Source organism: Pavona decussata, unplaced genomic scaffold (genome assembly GCF_977016875.1).
Source record: "Pavona decussata unplaced genomic scaffold, jaPavDecu1.1 SCAFFOLD_114, whole genome shotgun sequence".
NCBI lineage: Eukaryota > Metazoa > Cnidaria > Anthozoa > Scleractinia > Agariciidae > Pavona > Pavona decussata.
In genome coordinates, this window is record NW_028145528.1 from 838,011 (window position 1) to 860,000 (window position 21,990).

General features: G+C 38.3%; 1 protein-coding gene across 1 annotated transcript in view; it reads left to right on the forward strand.

The window, feature by feature from the left end:
* Positions 1 to 966: 966 nt before the first annotated feature.
* The window catches only part of LOC146470027 (protein transport protein Sec31A-like), a 23,431-nt gene continuing 2,407 nt past the window's right edge, over positions 967 to 21,990 (forward strand). The window contains exons 1-29 of the mRNA XM_085122132.1: positions 967 to 1,135; positions 3,330 to 3,451; positions 4,572 to 4,661; positions 6,387 to 6,553; positions 7,032 to 7,303; positions 7,423 to 7,509; positions 7,718 to 7,773; positions 8,052 to 8,112; positions 8,416 to 8,466; positions 8,672 to 8,830; positions 9,233 to 9,382; positions 10,184 to 10,237; positions 10,884 to 11,039; positions 11,532 to 11,606; positions 11,971 to 12,042; positions 12,462 to 12,558; positions 13,317 to 13,370; positions 13,527 to 13,609; positions 14,190 to 14,285; positions 14,813 to 15,042; positions 15,146 to 15,188; positions 15,600 to 15,697; positions 15,873 to 15,948; positions 16,632 to 16,781; positions 17,025 to 17,559; positions 18,256 to 18,299; positions 19,130 to 19,223; positions 19,832 to 20,019; positions 21,293 to 21,400. Coding sequence (XP_084978258.1) covers positions 3,339 to 3,451; positions 4,572 to 4,661; positions 6,387 to 6,553; positions 7,032 to 7,303; positions 7,423 to 7,509; positions 7,718 to 7,773; positions 8,052 to 8,112; positions 8,416 to 8,466; positions 8,672 to 8,830; positions 9,233 to 9,382; positions 10,184 to 10,237; positions 10,884 to 11,039; positions 11,532 to 11,606; positions 11,971 to 12,042; positions 12,462 to 12,558; positions 13,317 to 13,370; positions 13,527 to 13,609; positions 14,190 to 14,285; positions 14,813 to 15,042; positions 15,146 to 15,188; positions 15,600 to 15,697; positions 15,873 to 15,948; positions 16,632 to 16,781; positions 17,025 to 17,559; positions 18,256 to 18,299; positions 19,130 to 19,223; positions 19,832 to 20,019; positions 21,293 to 21,400 — 3,459 coding nt within the window. The 5' untranslated portion in view covers positions 967 to 1,135; positions 3,330 to 3,338. The remainder of the gene's footprint in view (positions 1,136 to 3,329; positions 3,452 to 4,571; positions 4,662 to 6,386; positions 6,554 to 7,031; positions 7,304 to 7,422; positions 7,510 to 7,717; positions 7,774 to 8,051; positions 8,113 to 8,415; positions 8,467 to 8,671; positions 8,831 to 9,232; positions 9,383 to 10,183; positions 10,238 to 10,883; positions 11,040 to 11,531; positions 11,607 to 11,970; positions 12,043 to 12,461; positions 12,559 to 13,316; positions 13,371 to 13,526; positions 13,610 to 14,189; positions 14,286 to 14,812; positions 15,043 to 15,145; positions 15,189 to 15,599; positions 15,698 to 15,872; positions 15,949 to 16,631; positions 16,782 to 17,024; positions 17,560 to 18,255; positions 18,300 to 19,129; positions 19,224 to 19,831; positions 20,020 to 21,292; positions 21,401 to 21,990) is intronic.

Sequence of the window (21,990 nt, forward strand, 5' to 3'; positions counted from 1 at the left end):
TTTTAAACGCGTTCATAACGCGTTCAAAACGCGTTTAAAACGCATTTAAAACGCATTTAAAACGCGTTCATAACGCGTTCAAAAGGCGTCTAAAACGCGTTCGAAACGCGTTCCATACGCGTTTAAAACGCGTTCAAAACGCGCTTAAAACGCGTTTATAACACGTTCTAAGTGCGTTTTAAACGCATTTAAAATGCGTTTCGAAGGCGTTTTGAACGCGTTTTAAACGCGTTTTGAACGCGTTTAAAACGCGTTTTGAACGCGTTTAAAACGCGTTTAAAAGGCATTCATAACGCGTTCAAAACGTGTTTAAAACGCGTTCCATACGCGTTTAAAATGCATTCATAACGCCTTCAAAACGCGTTCCATACGGGTTTAAAACGCGTTGTGAATGCGTTTTAAATACGTATGGAACGCGTTTTAAACGCGTTTTGAACGCGTTAGGAACGTGTTTTGAACCCGTTTAAAACGCGTTTTGAATGCGTTATGAACGCGTTTGGAACGCGTTTCGAACCCGTTAGCGTTAATAGTTAACAATTATTCTACGAGCGCGCGTTGGATATGAGATGATAGATAGCCAACAAGGCGCGTAGCGCCGAGTTGGCTATAATCATCTCATATCCAACAAGCGCAAGTGGAATAATTGTTTTATTAAAAACCTGATCAAGAAATATTGCTAGATCTTACAGATTTCACTGTGCAAGAACAACCAGAAGACAATTTAATGATCGTCATTTCTCGGCCATGGTATAATGGCTCATATACCATGGCCTCTAAGCCAATCAAATCCCTCGAATTGCATTATACAATGATTCAGTTTTTTTAAAAACTAATTAGCGTTACACCAAGTACTACTTGTTACTTGGGCTACAAATGATTCTTTGAGTACCTCTATATGAAGTAGTACTTGTTTGTAACAACAACAACTGACCATTATAGCCGCATGACAGCGAGGCTAAGCCGCAAAATATTTGCCACGTTGCCGTGAGTGGAATCGCCTGGTTTTACACGTACGATTCCACGGATTTCTCCTTCAAAACAACCATATTAACTCGGACTAGCATCTGTGAATATTCCTGCATCATTCCTGTTTGTGTGGTACTTATTTTCGCTAAAGAGAAACACCAAAGAAACGGTAGGTAGCGCGGATATCTGAAATTGTAATTTACGATCGGGTGAATCATTTTCCTTTAGTCCAGTGGGACTTCTCCACTTCCGAACAACTATCTGTGAGCGATAGAAGATTTTTTGTATAAAGTGTATAAGATTTATCGTTAATGCTAAATGTTTCTATGTCTATGATTACAAAAAAGCATGTTCGTGCTAGTATAATTTGGCAGTATGAAACTGTATACGTAAGCTGGAGATGTACTCACCTCGTCGATGTATCAAGTAAGATGCGACCACAAGTTTAAACTTTAAACAAGACCTTGTGTTAATAGGTAATTTATATTTAGGTTTCAGAGCAGCAATTTGAAAATTTAAGCTCAGCTTTTTAAGCTTGCACTTCACGGGTTACAATTGGCTCCCATTCCTTGTATTGAAGTTTAAAAAATATGTCCCGTAAGACATGCCGGCTAAGACATACCGGCTTCCAAGTACCGGTATGTTGTTAATTGTTGTCAGGAAATTCTTAAATTTAAGGCATTAGGTTTATTGTCTGTAAGCATTCTTTAGTATTTGCTGCCAGGATTCTTATAATTTTCTGTGTAGAAGTAAAGTAAAGCTATGTGACAGCTGATTTATTTAAAATTAACTTATTTTCTGTTATTTGTCTGGCAGTGGATAATTGGGCAAATACATTTTTTATGCCATTCCAGAGTTCTGATTAGCTGAGAGTAGGATATCAGCTATCGTGATTGGCTTAGCGGCAGTGGTATATGAGCCATTATACCTTGGCCGAGGAATAGAGACCATTAAATTGTTTTCTGGTTGTTCGTGCAAAGTGAAATCAGCAAGATCTAGCAATATTTCTTGGTAGCTTTTAATAAAACAATTATTCCATTTTCACTTGTTGGATATGAGATGATTATAGCCAACTCGGCACTGTACACCTTGTTGGCTATTTATCATCTCATATCCAATGCGCACTCATGGAATAATAAAATTAATTGTTAATATACCATGCCCAAGAAATAGCGCCCATTAAATCGTCTTCTAATCTTTCTTACAAAATGTAAACTATTAGCAAGATGTGGCAATATAATATTTCTCGCTTTCACGTGTGCTTGTTAGTCGTATGATGATTATAGCCAACTTGGCACTACGCACCATGGTGACTATTTATAATCTCATGTTCGAGACGCATTTCTGGAATAATTGTTTAATGGCCTTAAAAATGTTCTCAGCTTCGTTGTTTCAACTGTAATCGGCAAGACTGTGAAATTCTTTTGGCTTTTTTGTTTATTTCCATAGCTTTACCAGTAATGATCAACTATAAATACACATAAATGTTTCAATAGATAACATGTCGCATACCTAAATGCATAACTCAGTGTTCCAGGTATGAGAGGGGCTCTCAGGACAAGAACCCAAAAAAGCTGGCCTCCTGACCCAGGAAATTGAGTGATAAACTTACAGTCAATCCAGGTCATGCGTGAATAGTAATTCCAAGAATGAAATGAACATTCGAATTTCTCTTTGTAATGTCCGACGTGTGAATGAAATGTTGGACATCTCTCTGGAAATCGTTCCGAAAAAGACGCATTAACTGAAAAAAAGATTCAAAATACTTGGGAAACAATTGTTATTCTTGAAATATTCAATTTTGCAATGTAAAGAAAAATTCATAGCTTTATACTGTCAATAAGCTAGGGAAATTTATACGGGAACTCTGAAATCTCGTGGACGATTTTGAAAACTGACATGTAAATTTCAAAACTCCGTTCAAATTTCAAAAATATCGTTCACGCGTGACCTGGGTTGACTGTAAGAAAATTTGTAGAGAACCACACCAATTGACCCCCCAAAATAATTCATTGACTCCCTGACTTTGAAAACCATCTGGAACACATAACTAAAATAATGTGATAGAGCTGTTATTGTCTTTAAATCATCATTTTTGTTCATCCTCAATCCTTCACCTTAGTGTTGATGATAGCAATATACCCACACACAAACATCCTCTTGGTGCTTGTGTGACACATAAGACCTTGTGATTGAAGACAAGTGAACTGTACCTATACATTACAGTTTCACTGGTTCAGTACCAACCAGAAAAGTACCAATACAGAAATTGGTTTTTGAATGTTACTGTGGTTGGAATATTACCACATTTTCACGGAATGGGACCCACATAACTCTGAATATAATGTTGCGTGTTTTTCCAGACAGACGACATGAAAGTCAAAGAAGTGAACAGAACGGCCAACATTGCATGGAGTCCTGCACCCCAGTACCCCATCTACCTTGCGGCAGGCACAGCTGCGCAGCAGCTTGATGCTACCTTCAGGTAGTTAACTGTTTTATATATACTGTCACGTCTCTACACTGACTTATAAATACTGTACTTAACCAAAACCATTGATGTAACGTCCTGGGAATGCTATCATAGGCTTGGATCTCCATACGCCATTTCAGGATGTGTCCTAAGTATTGCTGATGGGAATCCCTTTTTTATAGAACAAACAACCACCAAACTGGTTTTTAGTGTACAAATGACTACTCTGTGAATATTGCAATGGTGTTTACTGGTGAATGCTCTGTGCTTCCCTGGGAGTGCTAAGGATTGATGATGATGATGATGATGGTGGTGGTGAATATTTTGGGCACATTACACTTTTGTTTCAAATGTTATACAAACAATACTACTGTACGTCAAGTTGGATAATAGAACACACCATGTTTAGAAGCCATACTGAGGGTAGGAGAACCTCATAAATCCATCCGGCCACCGTATACCAAACACATCTGTTACATGTTACATTGTATTTTTCAAACTTGGAATGACTTTTGTATGTGATGTGCTCAGAGATTAAATTCAGAATTCCAGTAGAACATTATTTAAAGGGTAGCATTGCCCAGTGGTTAAATAAATAAATAAATAGATAAATAAATAAATAAATAAATAAATAAATAAATAAATAAAGGGCATTGAAGCTCCCACCTCCTTTGAAATTAACTGGATTTGTTACATGGTGCAGTTTTGAGTCCTAGGGCCATGTTATATCAGTCACTTCACTTCACTTGTCCCTTGGCGCCAAGATGGCACATAGGGCCTCAAGTTATATCAGTAAATGGCATTGTTACTGGGCAGCCTCCTACTATTTGGGATTCAATAATCTTTCAGTGTACTGTGGTTTTACCATTTGTTGTGTTCTCTCAATACTGCTTACTCTATATGGCAGCTCTAATTTTTAAAGAATTTTGAAAATGTATCAACTATCAACAGTCAACGAGGCCTTATGTGCCACATGGCACAAAGTGGATAGGTAAAGGTGAAGGTGATCAACAGTCAACTTTACCCAATGCCCTACATGTGATGAAATTTGTGAAAAACTGATAAATTTGGTCCTGTACAAGGCAATTCCTTTGGCTGGCATGTGCTAACCTGTTTTACACTCTCTTTTTAGCACCAATGCTGCCCTTGAGATTTTTGCTCTTAACCTGTCAAGTGGTGACACAGAGATGCCACTCAAAGGAACTGTGGCTTCAGAACACAGGCAAGTTATCAAACCTTAATTAAATATCCTGTCAGACAAAGGGTCCCGGGTTACGCAATGCTATGTAGACAACAATGCACAAGATGGGATATCTTTATGTACCGCCATAATCCCTTCAGAAACTTATGAAACAAAAAAAAAATATTTTCAGAATTTTGTTGTATGGGCAAAGCTGTTGTTTTTTGTAACAAGGAGACCCTTTGAAGAGACTCTGGTTCAATGCTGATGCAGAAGGGTGTTCATGTATCTTAAACATGTAGACATCCACTTTTTGAAACTTCACCAAATATTTTACAAATTTTCTTGGAGACATGCCTCTTGGACGACCAATGTACAACTTCTTGAAAACCTGAAAACTGGAAGATGTGTTGGTTTAACAGGCTTAATGAGGGAGCAATTGAAGGGTTTTGGGCAAGATAGAGTAAATGACGTTTTTGCCTCAAAATTGAAATTGTTTGAAATAAGCTCTATTTTGGCACAGACTTGTCGTAATGTAGGAAACTTGGCTGCATATTTAATATAAGAGTAAAATGCTAAAATAAACGAGAAATAGGTGATTACTTTTCCAGAAAACACAAGTGACCTTCACAAAGAGATACCAATGCTCAACTGATTTGTTTGCTTCCGGTTTAAACTGTAGGTACCTAAACCCCTATATCAAATTAAAGCTTAAAGGACATGGCTTTCAAACTGTACCAAGAGTTTTGAAATAAAATGAATTGTCGAATTTTTAGCGCTGTTTTCTCGAATCAATTTTTTCACTTGAAGAATAAAGAGCTAAAACTCAAAGGGAATTTGTTTGTTTGCCTGCAAATTTGGACAGTAGCTAGTTTACATGTAACATATAAACAACAAAATCATGTCTGCAAATTTTTTCTTTCAAAATATTTTTCTCTGAGAGTGATTTTTGTACGATCACTCCGCATTTTTTTAATCCTATTTCGAAAATGTGCTGTAACTTTTCACTGCAATTGAATATGGTAAAACACAGACACTTTTTTTAGCGCTTTGGGTCTGGAAATTGTGGAGCAAATTAAATTAGCGAAAAACAAAATTTATTTTGACTTGTAGCTTTTAAAAGGTGATTCGGACGGTTGTATTTAGAGGTTTGGAAAAATTTGGCAATTCATTTCTATTTCAAAATTCTTGGTATAGTTTGATAGCCAGCTCTAAAAGCTTTAATTTTGATACAGGGTTTAGGTGTCTACAGTTTAAACCGGACGCGCTACATCGTTTGTACACGAGACACCTCTAAAGGTATACGGTAACCTTAAATCAGTCAAGGGTCTGCATCTCCTTATGTAGACCAATTGTGTTTTATAGAAAGTAATGCGCTATTTCTTGTTCATTTGGCATTTACCTAAAAATTAAACCTCAACTAAGTATGTTATATCACAACTGGTCACTGAGCCAAAGTAGCACTAATATGGAGGAATTTCAATTTTAAGGCAAAAGATGGTCTTACACCTCCCTTGTCCAGTTTCCTGAACAAGGACACTTGCCAGGGAAAAGTTTGACAAAGTTTATAACACACTCAAGTATAATTTTATATAACTTGTCAAATACAAACTTTGCATAGTAAAACTGCTCATGTGAAGCCATCCATACAGGTAGAGTGTATGGTGCTTTTGTTTTTGACCTGGATGTTATTTTTCCTCTTTTTTCTTACGAACACTCAGAATTGAAAATTTGTGGTTTCATCTTGCTTCTATTTTACTGTTTTAGGTTCCACAAACTTATCTGGGGATCACATGGAATGGATTCTTCCAGTTCATCATCTGGCCTTCTGATTGGTGGAAGCGATAATGGCATTATCAGCATCTATGATGCCAAGAAGATTATATCTGGAGATGCCGATGACTCTCTTGTGTTGCAATCTTCTAAGCACACAGGTAATCTTCAGCTCACAATTAAGTTCTTAGTGTGTTAAAAATAGGTTGTGCAAGTCACTTACCAGCTGTGGATAAACAGAAAGTACAGTACATTCGTTTGGAAACTTTAAAAGAGTAAACTATTAATCGTGCAGAGCCAATCAGACAGCTTTTCCAACAGTTTGTAAAATTTAAAATTCCAGAGTCTGATTACCATCATGACTACATGTAATATATATTCATACATGTACAGTGGTTTCGTTTATTGAACTAACCATTTAAATACATGTACTCTGAACGTAACACTGGCAGGTAAGCCGCACTCATAGATAAGCCACATCCCAAGATTAGAAGGTCGTATTTTGGAAAAAAGTAACAGTTGTATCATACAAAAGTTTAACTGTCTCTCAATGAATGCAAGCTTAAGCGAAATGAGCTTTCTATATACTTCACAAAGAAAGCCTGTACATAATGGCTTGTTCTTTATTTCTCTTTCAAGGACCTGTTCAGGCATTGGACTTCAATCCTTTTAAAACAAGCTTGTTAGCGTCAGGCGCGAGTGATTCTGAAATCTACATCTGGGATTTGACAAACCCCAGCAATCCTCTCACACCAGGAAGTAAGACCCTACCACCTGATAACATCAGTTGTGTAGCATGGAATAGACAAGTGCAGCATATATTGGCCTCAGCATCCCCCTGTGGCCGCTGTGTTGTGTGGGATTTGAGGAAAAACGAGCCAATCATTAAAGTCAGTGATCAAAGTGCTATGGTAAGAAAATAAATTGTAACCTGGATATTTTTACATGAGGGAACATCAGACAATTTACACCAGAATAGTGTCAGTGATGACCTTAATACCGGTAACATTTATTGTTTAAACTGTTGCAGATTCGATGCAAGGCAGTTGAGTGGCACCCAGATGTTGCAACCCAAATGGTTTTAGCCTCTGAAGATGACAGATATCCAGTTATTCAGGTGCTTATTATAAATAGGACAAAAGTAAAATAATGTGACAGTGAGTCAGAAGTTCCCCTTCATTTTTTGACTGGATTGCCACTTAAGCTTGTGGTTGTTAACATGGTTAAATATTCATTTAACTGTGCATAATCTTGAAACGATCAAGAAATGGCCCATTTTCAGATACAGGTAGCATTTTGTGTAATTTACTGTCTCTTTTTCACAGATGTGGGATCTTAGATTTGCCACGTCTCCAATGAAAGTACTTGACGGCCACCAGAGGTATGTGTTTTTTGGAGTGAAATGTTTCACTAGACAGTACTTAACCCTTTAATCCCTAATATCAAAGACCAAATTCTCCTATCTTGTCCCTAAACTTTTCTTATAAAAGTACTGGGGAGTAGTTATTAAAATATCAAGAAAATTCACCTTGGGTGATCATATTCTTAATTCTCATGACCTCAGGGGTTGAATAAGCATTGATATTACAAGGAGAAATTTAATGCTGGTCACTGTTACACTTAAAGGGTTAATATTAAAATATTCATTCTTGTCTGCAGAGGAATCTTATCAGTAGCCTGGTGTCCTCAGGATCCTGACTTGCTCATGAGCTGTGCCAAGGTACTTTTTCTTTACAGAGTTTATCGGTTTGCCACAAGAATTCACAGTTAGCATGACGGTTCTTGGTACTGGATTATCTTTAAATGGAAAAATGGATTCATGAATACAGTTTGATACCATTCAGGCCACAGTTGTTCTGCTATCCAGCAGATAAAATGTACTCCAACCAATACATTTTAACCCCCTGATAAAGTTATCCACTCTTTTAACTTGATTGTACAGTAAAGGTGTTGATTTTAATTTACGCTATTATTTCAAACCATGATTACTAATACCTTTCATGACACAATTTCACATTCACAGGACAATCGCATTCTCTGTTGGAATCCAAATACCCAAGAAGCAGGAGGAGAGGTAACCATTTATTGTATACTGACTGAGACGTTTCAATGGTTTAATCACACTGTACATTACTATTATTTACCTAGATGCTAGCATGTGAATTGTCATTGGCTTTCTGGTCATTGCCACTCTGCTGATGCATACACTCTCCTCAGATAGTAGAATTTGTTTTGATTTTCCAGGAGACAAATTCTAATTGATTATTTTTACCTTGCAGATTGTCTATGAGTTGCCAACCACAGCTCAGTGGAGCTTTGACATTGCTTGGTGCCCCAGGAACCCAGCCATGATCTGTTCCTCTTCATTTGACGGCCATGTTAGTGTCTTTTCTCTCATGGGTGGAGGTGCTTCTTGCCAAGATTTTCATCAACAGAAAGTAAGTAGGGATGCAGCTCTTTTACAGACTCTGAGTTTTTGTAACAACCACCTTGTTTACATGTAAGCTGTGGATGCATAATTGCATTGTCCATTTTGTTCTTAATAGTTAAACATTATAATAAGGTTGAGCAGGAAGGCATCCTGTCTATTACTTGGGCCACTGGGCAAAGATTTTTTTTGCCATTCTCTCTTTACCATTCATTATAACAAAGTTCATTTGATATCCATTTATTTAACGTACAATATTTAAATTTGAAGGGTGTAATTATTACAAGGCAAGTGTTTGCATCACCTTGTATTGCCTAATTATTTGTAAGTTGGTGATTGGGAAAGACCTGACTGTGTTTATAAGTAATTTCTTTTGTTTTCTGATACAGAGATTGTTTTGTCCTTGTTACAGGTCATGAGTGCATTTGATGTGGATGACCCATTTTCTGCTCAAATTCATCAGGCCCAACAGCAGCAGCAACAACAAAAGACTGCAACAACCAGCACCCCCTTAAAGAAGCCTCCTAAATGGCTGCGCAGACCATGTGGAGCTACATTTGCAGTAAGTAACAAGGACTAACCAACTGCCCCGCTTAAGTGGAAGGTGGGTGCTTGGGATACCCAGAGGCTTCCACTGTGGCCGGCGAGCCCCTAGATAGAATACCGCCCCCATGGCTGGCAAATCCCTGTAACCTAGCCATGAGCCCCCATTCCAGGCACCCATCACACTAGTGAAACAGTGGAAGGAAGAAATGTAGGGGGATAGGAGAGTGGGAAGATGATAAAACAACCGCTCCGCAGACTGCTACACAAACGCTCAACAAAGAACTCCATGGAAAGAGCTACCATGTACCACGTGAGCCCGCTAAGCTTGTGGGCCGCTTGACCGCTAAGCTTGTGGTGGTTAACTTAGTTAAATTTCATTTAACCAAATTAAACAAATAAATAAGTGGTCATGTCTCACTCTGAAGAAATATTTTAAAGGAAATCTTTAGTACAAAAAAAGTGACCTTCAATTGAGTCCCGAAAACAATTTTGTACTCATTTTGGTTTTACTCTGCTATTTTCTACTTACTATTAGAAGAAGAACCAAAACCAATTGTGACTTGCTGGCATTTTTTTTTTCCTGTGCTAGGCATGTTTACTTGTGCTTGCTACATATTCTGATTGGTTTGTTATCATTGTTTGATATGTTTGTTGTGGTTGATTAAAGTGATCACTGGAATTGCTTATCAATATTAATTTTATTTGTATTGTCTTTCATTAGTATTTAATTCAGCAAATGTAGTTGCATACTTCAGAATAGCTGTAATTTATTAAATAGGTTAAGTGGTGACTTTGAATGTATTTTTCTCTTTTCTAGTTTGGTGGAAAGCTGATATCCTTTGGCCATGCAAAGGATGAACCATCTGCTCAGGTTTGTTCATGAAAAAAATGCCAACAGAAATATTGCATACAGTATAGTTTTGTATTGCATTCCACATTGTTAACTTCTAGAACAACTATATCACTGTAGAGTCCCTTTTTGGTAACCAACTTCAACATTCATTTGCTACTTAGATAAAGTGGCACACAGACCACAAGACAGAGGCTGTGACTTCTGTCTAGATTGTTGAAATGTTACGACTTCTTTCGTCGAGGCAGTCACTCTAAAATATATCTTGACAAAGTCAGATTCCAGGGCATGTGCCAGATTACTGGGCCCAGTTGTTCAAAGCCCGGTGAAGCTAATCCTGGGTTAACGTGAACTTTGATTTGAATTTATTTACTAACCCATACAAATTCTTCCAAAAGATTTTTGTCCTTCAGCTTCAACTTTTCTTTACCATTAGCTTAAAATTAGCCTTTAAAAACAGTCTTAGCAAGTAAGATGAAAACCTCGGTTAACTTTTAACTGTGGATTAACATTAATCGACTTTCAAACAACCGGGCCCAGGTGTCTGGTAATATGTGAATAGAATTAATCAAATCAGAGCAGCCTCCAGACACTGACAAAGATAAGGCCCTTGTTATCCTATTTGTAGCACTTTATAATCAGTGAAAAACTTTGTTTTAATGAGCAGGTGAACATCAGTCAAGTGACAACAGAACAGGAGCTGGTGAACAGGTCATATGAGCTGGAGGGAGCTCTGGAATCAGGAAGCTTTATGCAATATTGTAACTCCAAAGTAGAGAGCAGTACACAAGAGTTTGAAAGAACACTCTGGAGTTTCCTGAAGGTGATGATCGAAATGCATTTGTTTGAACTCATTTGTCAGATTTATAGTTCACATTCCAACTTCATTAACCAAGACCACCTGCACAATGAAAGCTAATCACATTACACCACAAAAATTGACAGTTTCACCTTAAAGGGGAAGTATCACGGGTATTTTGGACCTTTGGTGGTGAAAATGGTGTGACAATACCTTCACTTAGTTACAAAATAGTTCTGACTAGAACATCAAGAAAAAGAAATCAACTGAATTCTTGAAAGGAACAACTCATGATCTGCTCTAGTGCATTTTGGAAATGAATTCGAAAATACGAGAACTTGAAAACAGTTAGCCAAACACTTTTCAAGTTTCAGTCCGTTCTAACCCAGTCCATCTGTGACCAAAGACAGTCATCAACTGGTATTCTTAATACAGTACATCAATATAATATCATTTACTGATATCCAGGCACAATATCACTCTTGAGTTGTGTTTGTTTTGGTCTACTTGATATAGATTAACTTTGAACGAGAACCTAGGAAGCATTTCTTGACACTTCTTGGCTATGATCCAGTGGAACTATCAAAGAAGGTAGGTACATGGGAAAACATTGGAAAACACCCTGCTCATACATTTTTGTTTCTTAGTAGATTTTATATACATGTTCTGATTATTCTTCTCTTCCAGTTATTTGTCAAGTAAATGCATGCATTATAAATTCTAACATTTGTGCTTGTGCCAGGTTGCATCTTCTCACACATCGTCGGCATCAAGTAGTAATTGAGGAGGAGTTGACGCTGAAGAGTTAGTTCAAAAGATGCAACTTTTATCATCTGGGGTAAGGGGATGAACTTCCATTGTCAAGCATGATCTATCTATCCACAAGTACTTGGTGAAGCTGTATAAGCTGTGAAATAGTATTTTAATTAATTGAAAAAATAATGTTTTCTTGTAGGAAACAACTGGGAAGTCGGGGCAGGGTGTGTTTTCTAGTGGAGCAAGCACACCCTCTGTAGCTGAATCTAAGGTATGTGGACCTTTGTATTAACTTTTATCTAGAATAATTATGCAAATAAAATATTAATTGTGAAATATATGTTAAATTGATTGTTCTTGCTCGACCAAAAACAGGGGGATACATGTACACTATTTCCATTAACATCTAGGAGATAAATTAAACTGAAAGAAGGAACATGACATCTGTGTGGTCACCAATAGTTATTCCGCTGGAACAATTTACTTCCCTGATACACGTTATTTACTAAAATACTACAAAAACCCAGAGTATGCTTTGTGGTTAATGTTAGTTTTAGCACTGTAGTGTGTAACCTACTTTGGTTTCTATCCTGTATTCTCATCTAAGAAATGTATTTATGCTATAAAACCATTATGGCATATAATAAGCATTGTTTACTTGTGTTAATACTCTATAATTCAATCTATCAGACTCCCTTATCAGAAGCTGGCAGCCTTAGTGAAGGAGCTGCAGCATTTGATGTAATTGCAGCTGGGGGACCTCTGTCAATTGACACAGGAGACTTAGGTGAGTTAAGTACTCATTGTCGAGAATGACTTGCTTTTTATCTTTTACCAGCAGTAACAAGTATGACCAGATGTGGTTTTCTGGATCAGGGCCCAGTTATTTGAAAGCCGATTAAAGCTAACCTCAGTTTAGAAATTAAGCGAGGTTTTTCATCTCGCTCATTAATCAAAATTGTCTTGAAGAGCTAATAATATTTGAAACTAATGCTAAAAAAAAGTCCTAATTCGAAACTAAGGGACAAAAAGGTTTTGGAAAAATTGTTATTGACTAGTAACGAATTATTAAACTTGAATCAAAGTTCATGTTGCAAGGATTAGCTTAACCAGGTTTTGAACAATTGGGCTGAGGGTATAGGGGTTTTTGCAAAAGCTGCGATGCAATGATGGCCCTCTACATAGAAATTGAACAACAAAATTTTGAGTACCTGAGCTAGTTAAATAAGGGCCAGTAAGCAATTTAGATAAGTGGGATAAGTGGAGAGGAAGAGCTGGTTTACTGCTAAATTGATCCTGTAGTGTCAGAGGGGGACACTGGATTTACTCCACGATATCCAAATTTAAAATCCCATTTGTGTACATACCACCTTATCTTGTTCATCGTGAGAATTGCATTGGATTTTACAATGATGTACATAAGGCAGGATTGTGTCTGTGCTTGTTCAGGTAACCCTTTCTGTCCTGAAATTGAAGTAACTATGATATTCTCCAAACGTTCCTAAAATGTAGTACTAACAGACTGTCAAACTATTTAAATTCAAGGTGTTGGTGAACCAGTAAAGCCTCTGTCTCCTTTCCAGATTCCTACTGATGATGGTGAGAATATTCTTCAGACCTGCTTGAGCTGCCTAAACATTCAATTGTCTTCTTTATTCAACTTATTCCAAGTGATTGTTTAGCTAAAAATAAATGGTGATGAAGAAAGAAGGAAAAACCTAAAGAATTGATCTGTTACATGCATATTTATTGCAGATACTGATGGTCTTATCTCTCAAGCCTTACTCACTGGAAATTTTGAAGCAGCAGTTGATGTTTGTCTGCATGCTGACAGAATGGTACGTCACATGATGGTTGGTGATGTAATGCAGCATCTCCATTTACACCTTCTGTATGCCTGGTCTTGGTTGTTCAAAGAACTGATAACTGTATCTAGTGGTTGAAGTCTAATTCCAAGCAGTTCATTTGATCCACTGGATGGTGACATATCCACTAGAAACAGTTTTCCACTCTGTGAAGAACCAGGCCTGGGACAGCTGTTAATCTTATGATGATGTTCAAAACTAACTAGAAATGTGTACATGTATGAAATGTTGTGCACAAGTTTCACTGGGCAAGTTGTGCCCTTCCATCCAAACGATACATGTATGAAGCTTTCTCAGTAATGTACAAAGCCTCTTGTAACACACACAGAACTGATTGATGAATTGATTGATCAATCTTATTAACAATTTTATTGTTCAGTTGATTTTTTTGTTCAGTCACTTTAATCCGTAAACAAAACTTGGTCCTCAAGTTTATTCACCAGCTGATCATTAGATGTATGCCATAAAATTCCATCCACATGTTTGGTATCAATTTATAATTAAGCAGCACCATTAACATTTGATGTAAGCATGCTATTATTTCCCTTATCAGGCTGATGCTTTCCTTCTCGCCATTGCTGGTGGTCCTGACCTCTTGGCCAGAATACAGACAAGATACTTTGAGAAAAGCAAGAGCAATGTGGCAAGGGTATGTCATCAATACATGTATACATAGCTAGGGAGCCACTGTCAGCTTAGCTGGTCACCGAGCCAATTTCACTTGTTTTGCTTCAACTGAACTCTCTTTAAGGCAGACACCCCCTTGGGTGGGTTGGTCCCTCTAGAGGGTGTCGGCCATAGACCTAGTTAACAGTAAAATAGGATTGCTTTGTACATTTTATAAATAGTTTCTCCTTTTTGTTTCAAAGACACCAGAATCCATACAGCTGTAGCAGGGCTGTCTATATTAGCTGGCAGCTGGCTGTTACAGCTGTCAACTTTAATGGAAATAGCTGGCTTCTAAAAACCTGAAAATAACAGGAGGCTACCTTTGTTTTTTACTAGCTAATTGCCCTGTGAAGCTGGCTTCTCCAAAGCTTAATGACAAGCCTGTATGGATGATAAATTTGGAGAATATTATTACAAACACATCTTATAAAGATTTCTAATAATTATAAAGTCACGAAACATTGTTATAAATTATAGATCAGCTACATTATCTCCTTTTTCCTTTAGCTGATGTCAGTGGTTGTGAATCGTGATTGGCGTGACATCGTCGAAAGCTGCGTTCTAGAAAACTGGAGAGAGGCCCTTGCAGCCCTAGTAACATATGCCAAGGCTGAAGAGTTCACTGCTCTGTGCGATCTTTTGGGGCAGAGATTGGAACAGGAAGGTGATGAACATTGTGCTAATGCCATGGTCTGCTATATTTGTGCTGGGAATGTTGAAAAGTTTGTTTCTTGTTGGTGAGTAGAACTGCTGATGCCACTCTTTGATTCTTTGAACATAATGTTTCTCTCATTGCAAAGGACTTTCAAGTAATTGCAATGTCTCTTTTTTTCTTACCAGGTCAAAGAACATGCCTGCAGAGCCTTCTCCCCTTGCCCTTCAAGTATGTTAAACTCAGATGTGGTTTTCATCTCAAATTAGTTTTCCTTGATAGGCCTGGTATTTTAATTATTATTATTATTATTATTATTATTATTATTATTATTATTATTATTATTATTATTATTATTATTATTATTATTATTATTATTATTATTATTATTATTATTATTATTATTATTATTATTATAACTATAGGGCTAAAATGATAATAATTCATTGTCCAGCCTAGGGTAACATACACAGGTCTGTAGGGTACAAACATTACAGGTGTTTCTCTCTTATTGGTTCTAGCATTACTACTTGTACTGGTAAAGCTTGATCTGTGGCTATTTGTTTGGTTTTTGTTACACTCAAAATTTTAACTTTCCTGTACTTCTTAATCAATTTTTTTACTCCCTGTTTAAACTCACAGGAATTGATTGAAAAGGTTATGATTTTAAAGAAAGCTGTGGAGAGGGAACGCCGACTGTTGATTGACAGTGGCTCATCAGTTTTGGCTGAAAAACTCAGGTAAGGTTTGTCATTTGGCTAATCATAGCTCATACACTGTGTCAATGTTACATTATGCTTACAGTGTTGTGCTTATTATTCTAGTGTAATATTGATGCCTTCTTTATTCATTGAGGTTGAACAACATGTTTCTGGTTATGGAATCTTATTTGTACCTTGTTTATTTTCTTTACAGTAAATATGCAGAGATTTTAGCAGCTCAGGGATGCCTTGAGACTGCCATGGGGTACCTGATGACTGTAAATGACCAGGTTAGAGCAGCTGTTTGTTGTAGGTCCATGATTCAGATAATCTTGGAAACCCATTGGGTTTGTATAGAAAAGTGGATTACATTGCCTTAATGCCAGCCCTGGGAGTTTTATCGGTGGGGCATACTACATAGTCACTGTGGCACGGGGTGAAATTGAATAAAGGTGCTATAGAATTCTGAATAAAAGCTGCCAAAAAACTTAACCCCACCACCAGAAAAAAATTACAGACACTTTAAACATCCTTCTGATAATACCTCTTTCCAAATATAATTGAAGAGTTTTGTGCAAGACTACTGCATCATAGGTGAATTTTCTGCCTTGAAATGAACATTGCTCCAAATAAGCTCTAATTTGGCACTGGGACTGGCTATTATGTAAGAAACTGAGTTCTTCATAAATAGTTTTGAGAAAAGGGTAAGAAGAAAACAACACATGACACATTGACATTCAAATCCTAGCAGTACGGAGGATGTTTGCCGCATGAACGTAGTTTAATGGCCTTAGCTCCCACGAGCTCTCCTGTAGCTCAGTGGTAGGGCAGCCGAACTAGTAATCCGAAGGTCTTAAGTTTGACCCCTGATAGGGGCACTCAGATTTTTTTGCGAGTATGCCTGTTTCAGTTACTGAATAATACACCATTCTCAACTAGAAAATAATAAGACATTATATTTTTTATGTTGTAGGGAGGTCTTGGTGTTCTTAAGGATCGCCTGTTCAATGCACAGTTTCCAAGCCATATTTCTACTGCTACTGGTCCGCCACCATTCCCATTCCAAAGGATTGATGTTCAAGCTGAGCCTCTGCCTCAGGTGCAGACCCAAACTCAACCACAGGTTAGCTCAACAATCATAAACATTCAGAAATTAGTGGATGACAGAAGATCTAATTTAGTATTATTGTAAAATCTTAGTTTTGAACCTTTCTTAAACTCTCATGATGTACTCTCTCTGTCATTTGATCTCGATGCCAGTGGATAATCAACTTAAAAATGAGTCAACCTAATTCAGTGCTAGTAGCTTGTCAAGTTTAAAAGAAAGGTAACGAGTTATGTTCGAATTAAATTGTTTGGTTTGTAGTTTCAGCAGCAGCCAAGTTATGGTGCCCCACCCCAGCAGCAGCCACCACAACAGTTCTACCAGCCACAGCAAAGGCAGCCACCCTCCCCAGCAGCCACCCCATCTTATCAACCCTCCGGTCCCCCGCCACAAACACAGTTCTACAACCCAGCTGCTTACCAAGCACCAGCACCCCAACCATCTCCCATGTCTCAGCCATCTTTCGATCCACCACCTCCTACCCAGACTCCATACTACAGTGTCCCCTCCCAGCCGCCGCCTGCACGCACTGCTCAGACACAGTCTTCATGGTCTCAACCACCCTCAGTATCAATGTATCAGCCTCAAGCTTCAAATGCTGTACCAACGCAGGTGCAACCACCAGGACAGTATGGCTCTCAAGGACAGCCCCCGATGCAGATTTTCAATCCAGCAAGCACAGTCACCCCTGGGGCTCCTTATGCTGGCTCCACTCTGGCTGGGGTCCCTGGGATGGGCCCTCATCCACCACCACCACCATCAGTAACACCTCCCCCCATGGGACCTCCTCCAACTGGTATGATAAACAAGCTCTGCTGTGTTGTGGTCTTCATGTTTGCTCAGACTTTTTCTGGCATTAAGTCAGTTTTATAGGAGGTCAACTTCATGTTTGTCCCGCCAACTCTAAAACAGTTTCAAAGACTTGTGGGACATTACTGACACAGTAGAATTTCTCTTCAATGACCGCCATTAGACACAAGTTACTGGCTGTTATTAAGATGTGGCATTTATGGTGGCGTGGTTTGCGGGATGAGGTCTCTCTGTACGGTCATTTCGGTTATTCTAGAATTAGCCCTCCTTGAAAATTTTATACAACCTTTGAACTTATCATACACGGCTTTAGATTTAGCAATACTTAGGTGGCTTAACATTAATATTATTTTGAGATACATTGCTCCAGTAGTGGCTTGAATTTGTAGTGTGACTTTTCACGTTTGCAGTGAAACAGCTGTTCTTTAAAGCTGGTTAATGCCTAAACCTCTTTGAAACAGGAGGATAGACTTCCTTGGGGGATTTTCTGCAAAACTATAAACTTCAGTACCAGAAATTCCAGTTTAAATAGATTTGAAAGCTAAATCGTGAAGAATGTTAACGGATGTTTTTAAAGTGTTTTAAGCCTGTCCCCTCCCCCCCCCCCCCCCCACTCCACTGTCCTTCGCCCCCCAGGTCAAGTCACGTTTATTAACTTTAATTTGTTCTGTTTATTTTCCAGAACAAGCTTGGAAGGACACTCATATCATGAGAGCAAAAAAGCAGGTCAGCGTCAGATGTTATTGAACCTCATAAATTAACCCACATGACGCATGTGAGCTTCCCTTGGAAAGTGTAGAACCTTATGTATTGGCATTAGCAGGCTTGAAAGAGCAATTAAACCAGTGATATGTACAAACATGTGCAAACAAGCTTTAATGTAACTCAAATCCAGTTACCTTGCAAAACAACGTATCTTTTTGAAACTAAGCCACTTTCTTCAAAAACAATGGAAAGAAAATTGGCCTCCAGGGCCGGGTTGTTCGAAACCCTATTAACGCTGATCTACCATTAAAAGTTAATCGAGGTTTTCATCTCGCTCTTCAAAAGTGGTTTTAAAGCCTAATTTCAAGCTTAAAGGTAAAGAAAAGTCTAAGTTAAAACTGAGGGTCAACAATGTTTTGGAAGCATCTTTACCGATTAGTAATTAAACTTGAATCAAAGTTCACCTAAATACAGGATTAGCTTGATCGGCTTTCGAACAACTGGGCCCAGAACTCTTTCTTTCCGCATTTTGTCCACCCTTAAGTGATTTTATGCCATTGGGAAGTCTGCAAGTTGTTTGTGTTTCGATAGCTGGATCAATTCGTGTGATTTTTTTTTTCAAGGCACCAAAGAAGATTGTATGGATTATCTTTGTTCACCTCGAACTTCTTCTCCAGCTCCCTGTTCATTTTTCTTATTAATCTCTTCCTATATAAATACACTGATTACGTTTAAAATAGCTCCATGTAATTGAGGTAGCAGCTTATAGTGGTGCTCTGAACGCTCGCTAGCCCAGTCTGTGTACTCTGTGTTATGAACTAATGTAGCGCCAAACTTATTGCTTGCTGCAGACTCCAGCTTTCACTCCTCCAGCACCCATCACCACTCCACTGTTCAATGGTGCAGTTGATCAGCAGCACAATCAGCAGCAGCCATCTCCGGTCGGTATGTACACAAACCTCCTGTTAACACACTTGTTGCCATGCGCTCGGCTAAATTGAGGTGGGAACGCAAAGTATTAATCAGTTTTACCTTGGAACGATAAATCGACAGTTTTGCAGGTTTACGCTTTGCGAACAATGCAGCCCAGTTGTACTGGAAGTCAAAGACGAAAGCCGAGTTATTACCTTATTAGATTTAACTCGCCTCCTACGTTACGCAGACGTTCTTCGGCTCGTCACGGCACGCACCTTTCCCTTCTTGCGTGACGTGACCATCCAAAGGACGTCTGCGTTAGAGGCTAAGATTTTCAAACACCCTTCTTGAACAATTTGATGTCAGTTTATTTGGTCGTTTCTTCTGTCAGTAAGGAGAGTAGCTATTATAATGATAGTAATTAATTACCAGAAAATTGACACGTTTGACAGTTTTCACAGTCTTTCAGCTGGTCACATAGCTTGTAGAAAGATGGCATGTTGAAAGATAGTCGCCATTCTGCACTGTTAGAATGACTGTAAGGAACAACATAACGTTAGAACTGCTCGTATGTCATCACCTATCTCACATACATGTATATGTATTCACTAATGCATTTTTATTTGTGTCGTCTTTAGGTTTGCCTCAAGGTGTCCCCCCTGTTTCTGGTGTTCCTTCTATGATGCCTCAGGGGGGTGGCCCACCTGGTGCACCTCCCAGTTATGGGGATATCCCCCCTCAACAGTCTCCTCAGGTATACGATGGCTCCCCGCCGCCATCACCTAATCACATTATGCCGCATGCTATTCACTCACTCCCTAAACAGGTAAAGCACGTAAAACAGGCTTTAAACACATTAAACATGCTTTAAAACGTTCGAATGATAACTTTTTAAATGACTGACGCACGCTTAAGATGCACTTAAATCAACTTAAACCGCTTATACACGTAATTCCACGAGGCTTGCGCCTTATGAGAATGCCGTACTTTTAAATTGTTACTTTTAATTGTCTCAGTTCCTTTCTTGGCCTAAAATCCAAAGGATAGTTTTTTGCCATTCATAACTTCGGATAACGGTTAAAATTTAAAATTTATGATCTTGTAGCCACCGAGTGTGTTCAGTTGAATTTGGGCACTCGATCATGCTAAACAGTGTCATTTTTGTTGTTAAGTTTTCAGTTGTTGTTGTTGTTCTTTTTCATTTTCCGTCATTTCTCAGTCACAAAACTAACTGGTCTATAACTATTTTTAAAAAGTTGCTGGATAAAAATTATAAACAACGTTGTTGTTGACTACTTTTTGCATTCTTTCTGAAAGACAATAACTTAGACTTCACTCTTTAACAATGTAATTTTATAGCTTGAAGGATTTTGGCTACCTGTTTAACTGTGATTATGACATTAACAAAAAGTAAATGTACAATTTTGCAGTGAATGGCAGCGTTGTTTAAATCTTTTTGTAAATCTCGCATAGTTGACTGAAACGAAAATGACTAAATAATTTAACATTTTCCATGCACACTTGCTTTTATCAGCACCACTCAATGTCATCCATTTGTACTGCTATTTGAATGATGTTCATGCATATACAATTCTATTAGTATAAGTGAGTATTTTTTTGCGGGGTTCATAGCCGGGATCATTTGTCTTTGGTTGCAAGAAAGAAAAGAACTTTTGAGGGCGATTAAGACTGCGACGTCCAATTACAACTGTTTGCGACGTCTGTAGCGCATACTGCTAGTGTCACGTAAAAATCATATATTGCACTCGTCACCCGTACGATTGTCGCAGTGTTTTAAAATATGTTTCAAAATCCTACGACAACATTTTCACCATTTTCTGCTAGAATTGTTAGAAAATTGTAGGGTTGATTTGCACGGAACAGTTCGTACCGTAACCTTGTCGTTAGCATGTCGCATACAACAAATTCGAACCGTCTTAATCGGTCTTTAGAAGAATACACGAACCTTTTTTATAAGAACGTTATCACTACCCGGCGTCGATGTTGCGTGACAGCATCACTTGACTGTATTGTATGACGCTGTTGTGTGACAGTATCGCCCGGCTCACCGTTTGTACATGATGGTTCGTTTTTTGTAGGAGCCTCCTGCTCCAGTCATGAAAGGTCCCATCCCATCTGAGCACCTGGCGTTACAGGACACTTTCAATGGCTTGGCTGAGAGGTGTAAGAACACTGCCAATAATCCGGTGAGTACCCATTACGGCTGACTATGTCACGCCATCTCGAGGGTCAGAGAGTATCTGATATTCTAGAAAAAAAGTTTTGAACCACATGACAAAATAAGGTCTGCAAATTCTTGTTGGCAAGTACAAGTTGCCGCGTGTGGACATGTTGGACAACTGTTTAACGGCGTTCTGGCACGCTTTTGGCTATTTAAGGGTACTGAAGGTAATGGGGGTAATCCCTTATGAAAGTTATAAAACACTACGGTGGGGGAGGGGGGGGGCATTTGATCCGGGCATCAAACAAGCAAGAAACATAAGGATACAATCAGCTAAAGCTATCAAAATCACCATCGTGCTTATTATTAAATTGAAGAATTATTGAATGATGTATTGACGAATTTCTTAACTCATACATACGCCTATTTCTGATTTTCATTTTCGTTCGATTTTACAACGTAATGGGATTAGCGAAATGACATCTAGGAAACAGTGACCAACTGACCTTAGTTGTACCACATAAGCAAGGGATATCTGTGAAATCATCAATACAGGGCGGAATAGAATTGGGGAACAAAAATGTTTGTTTATTGAACGCTAGCCTGTGAACAGGC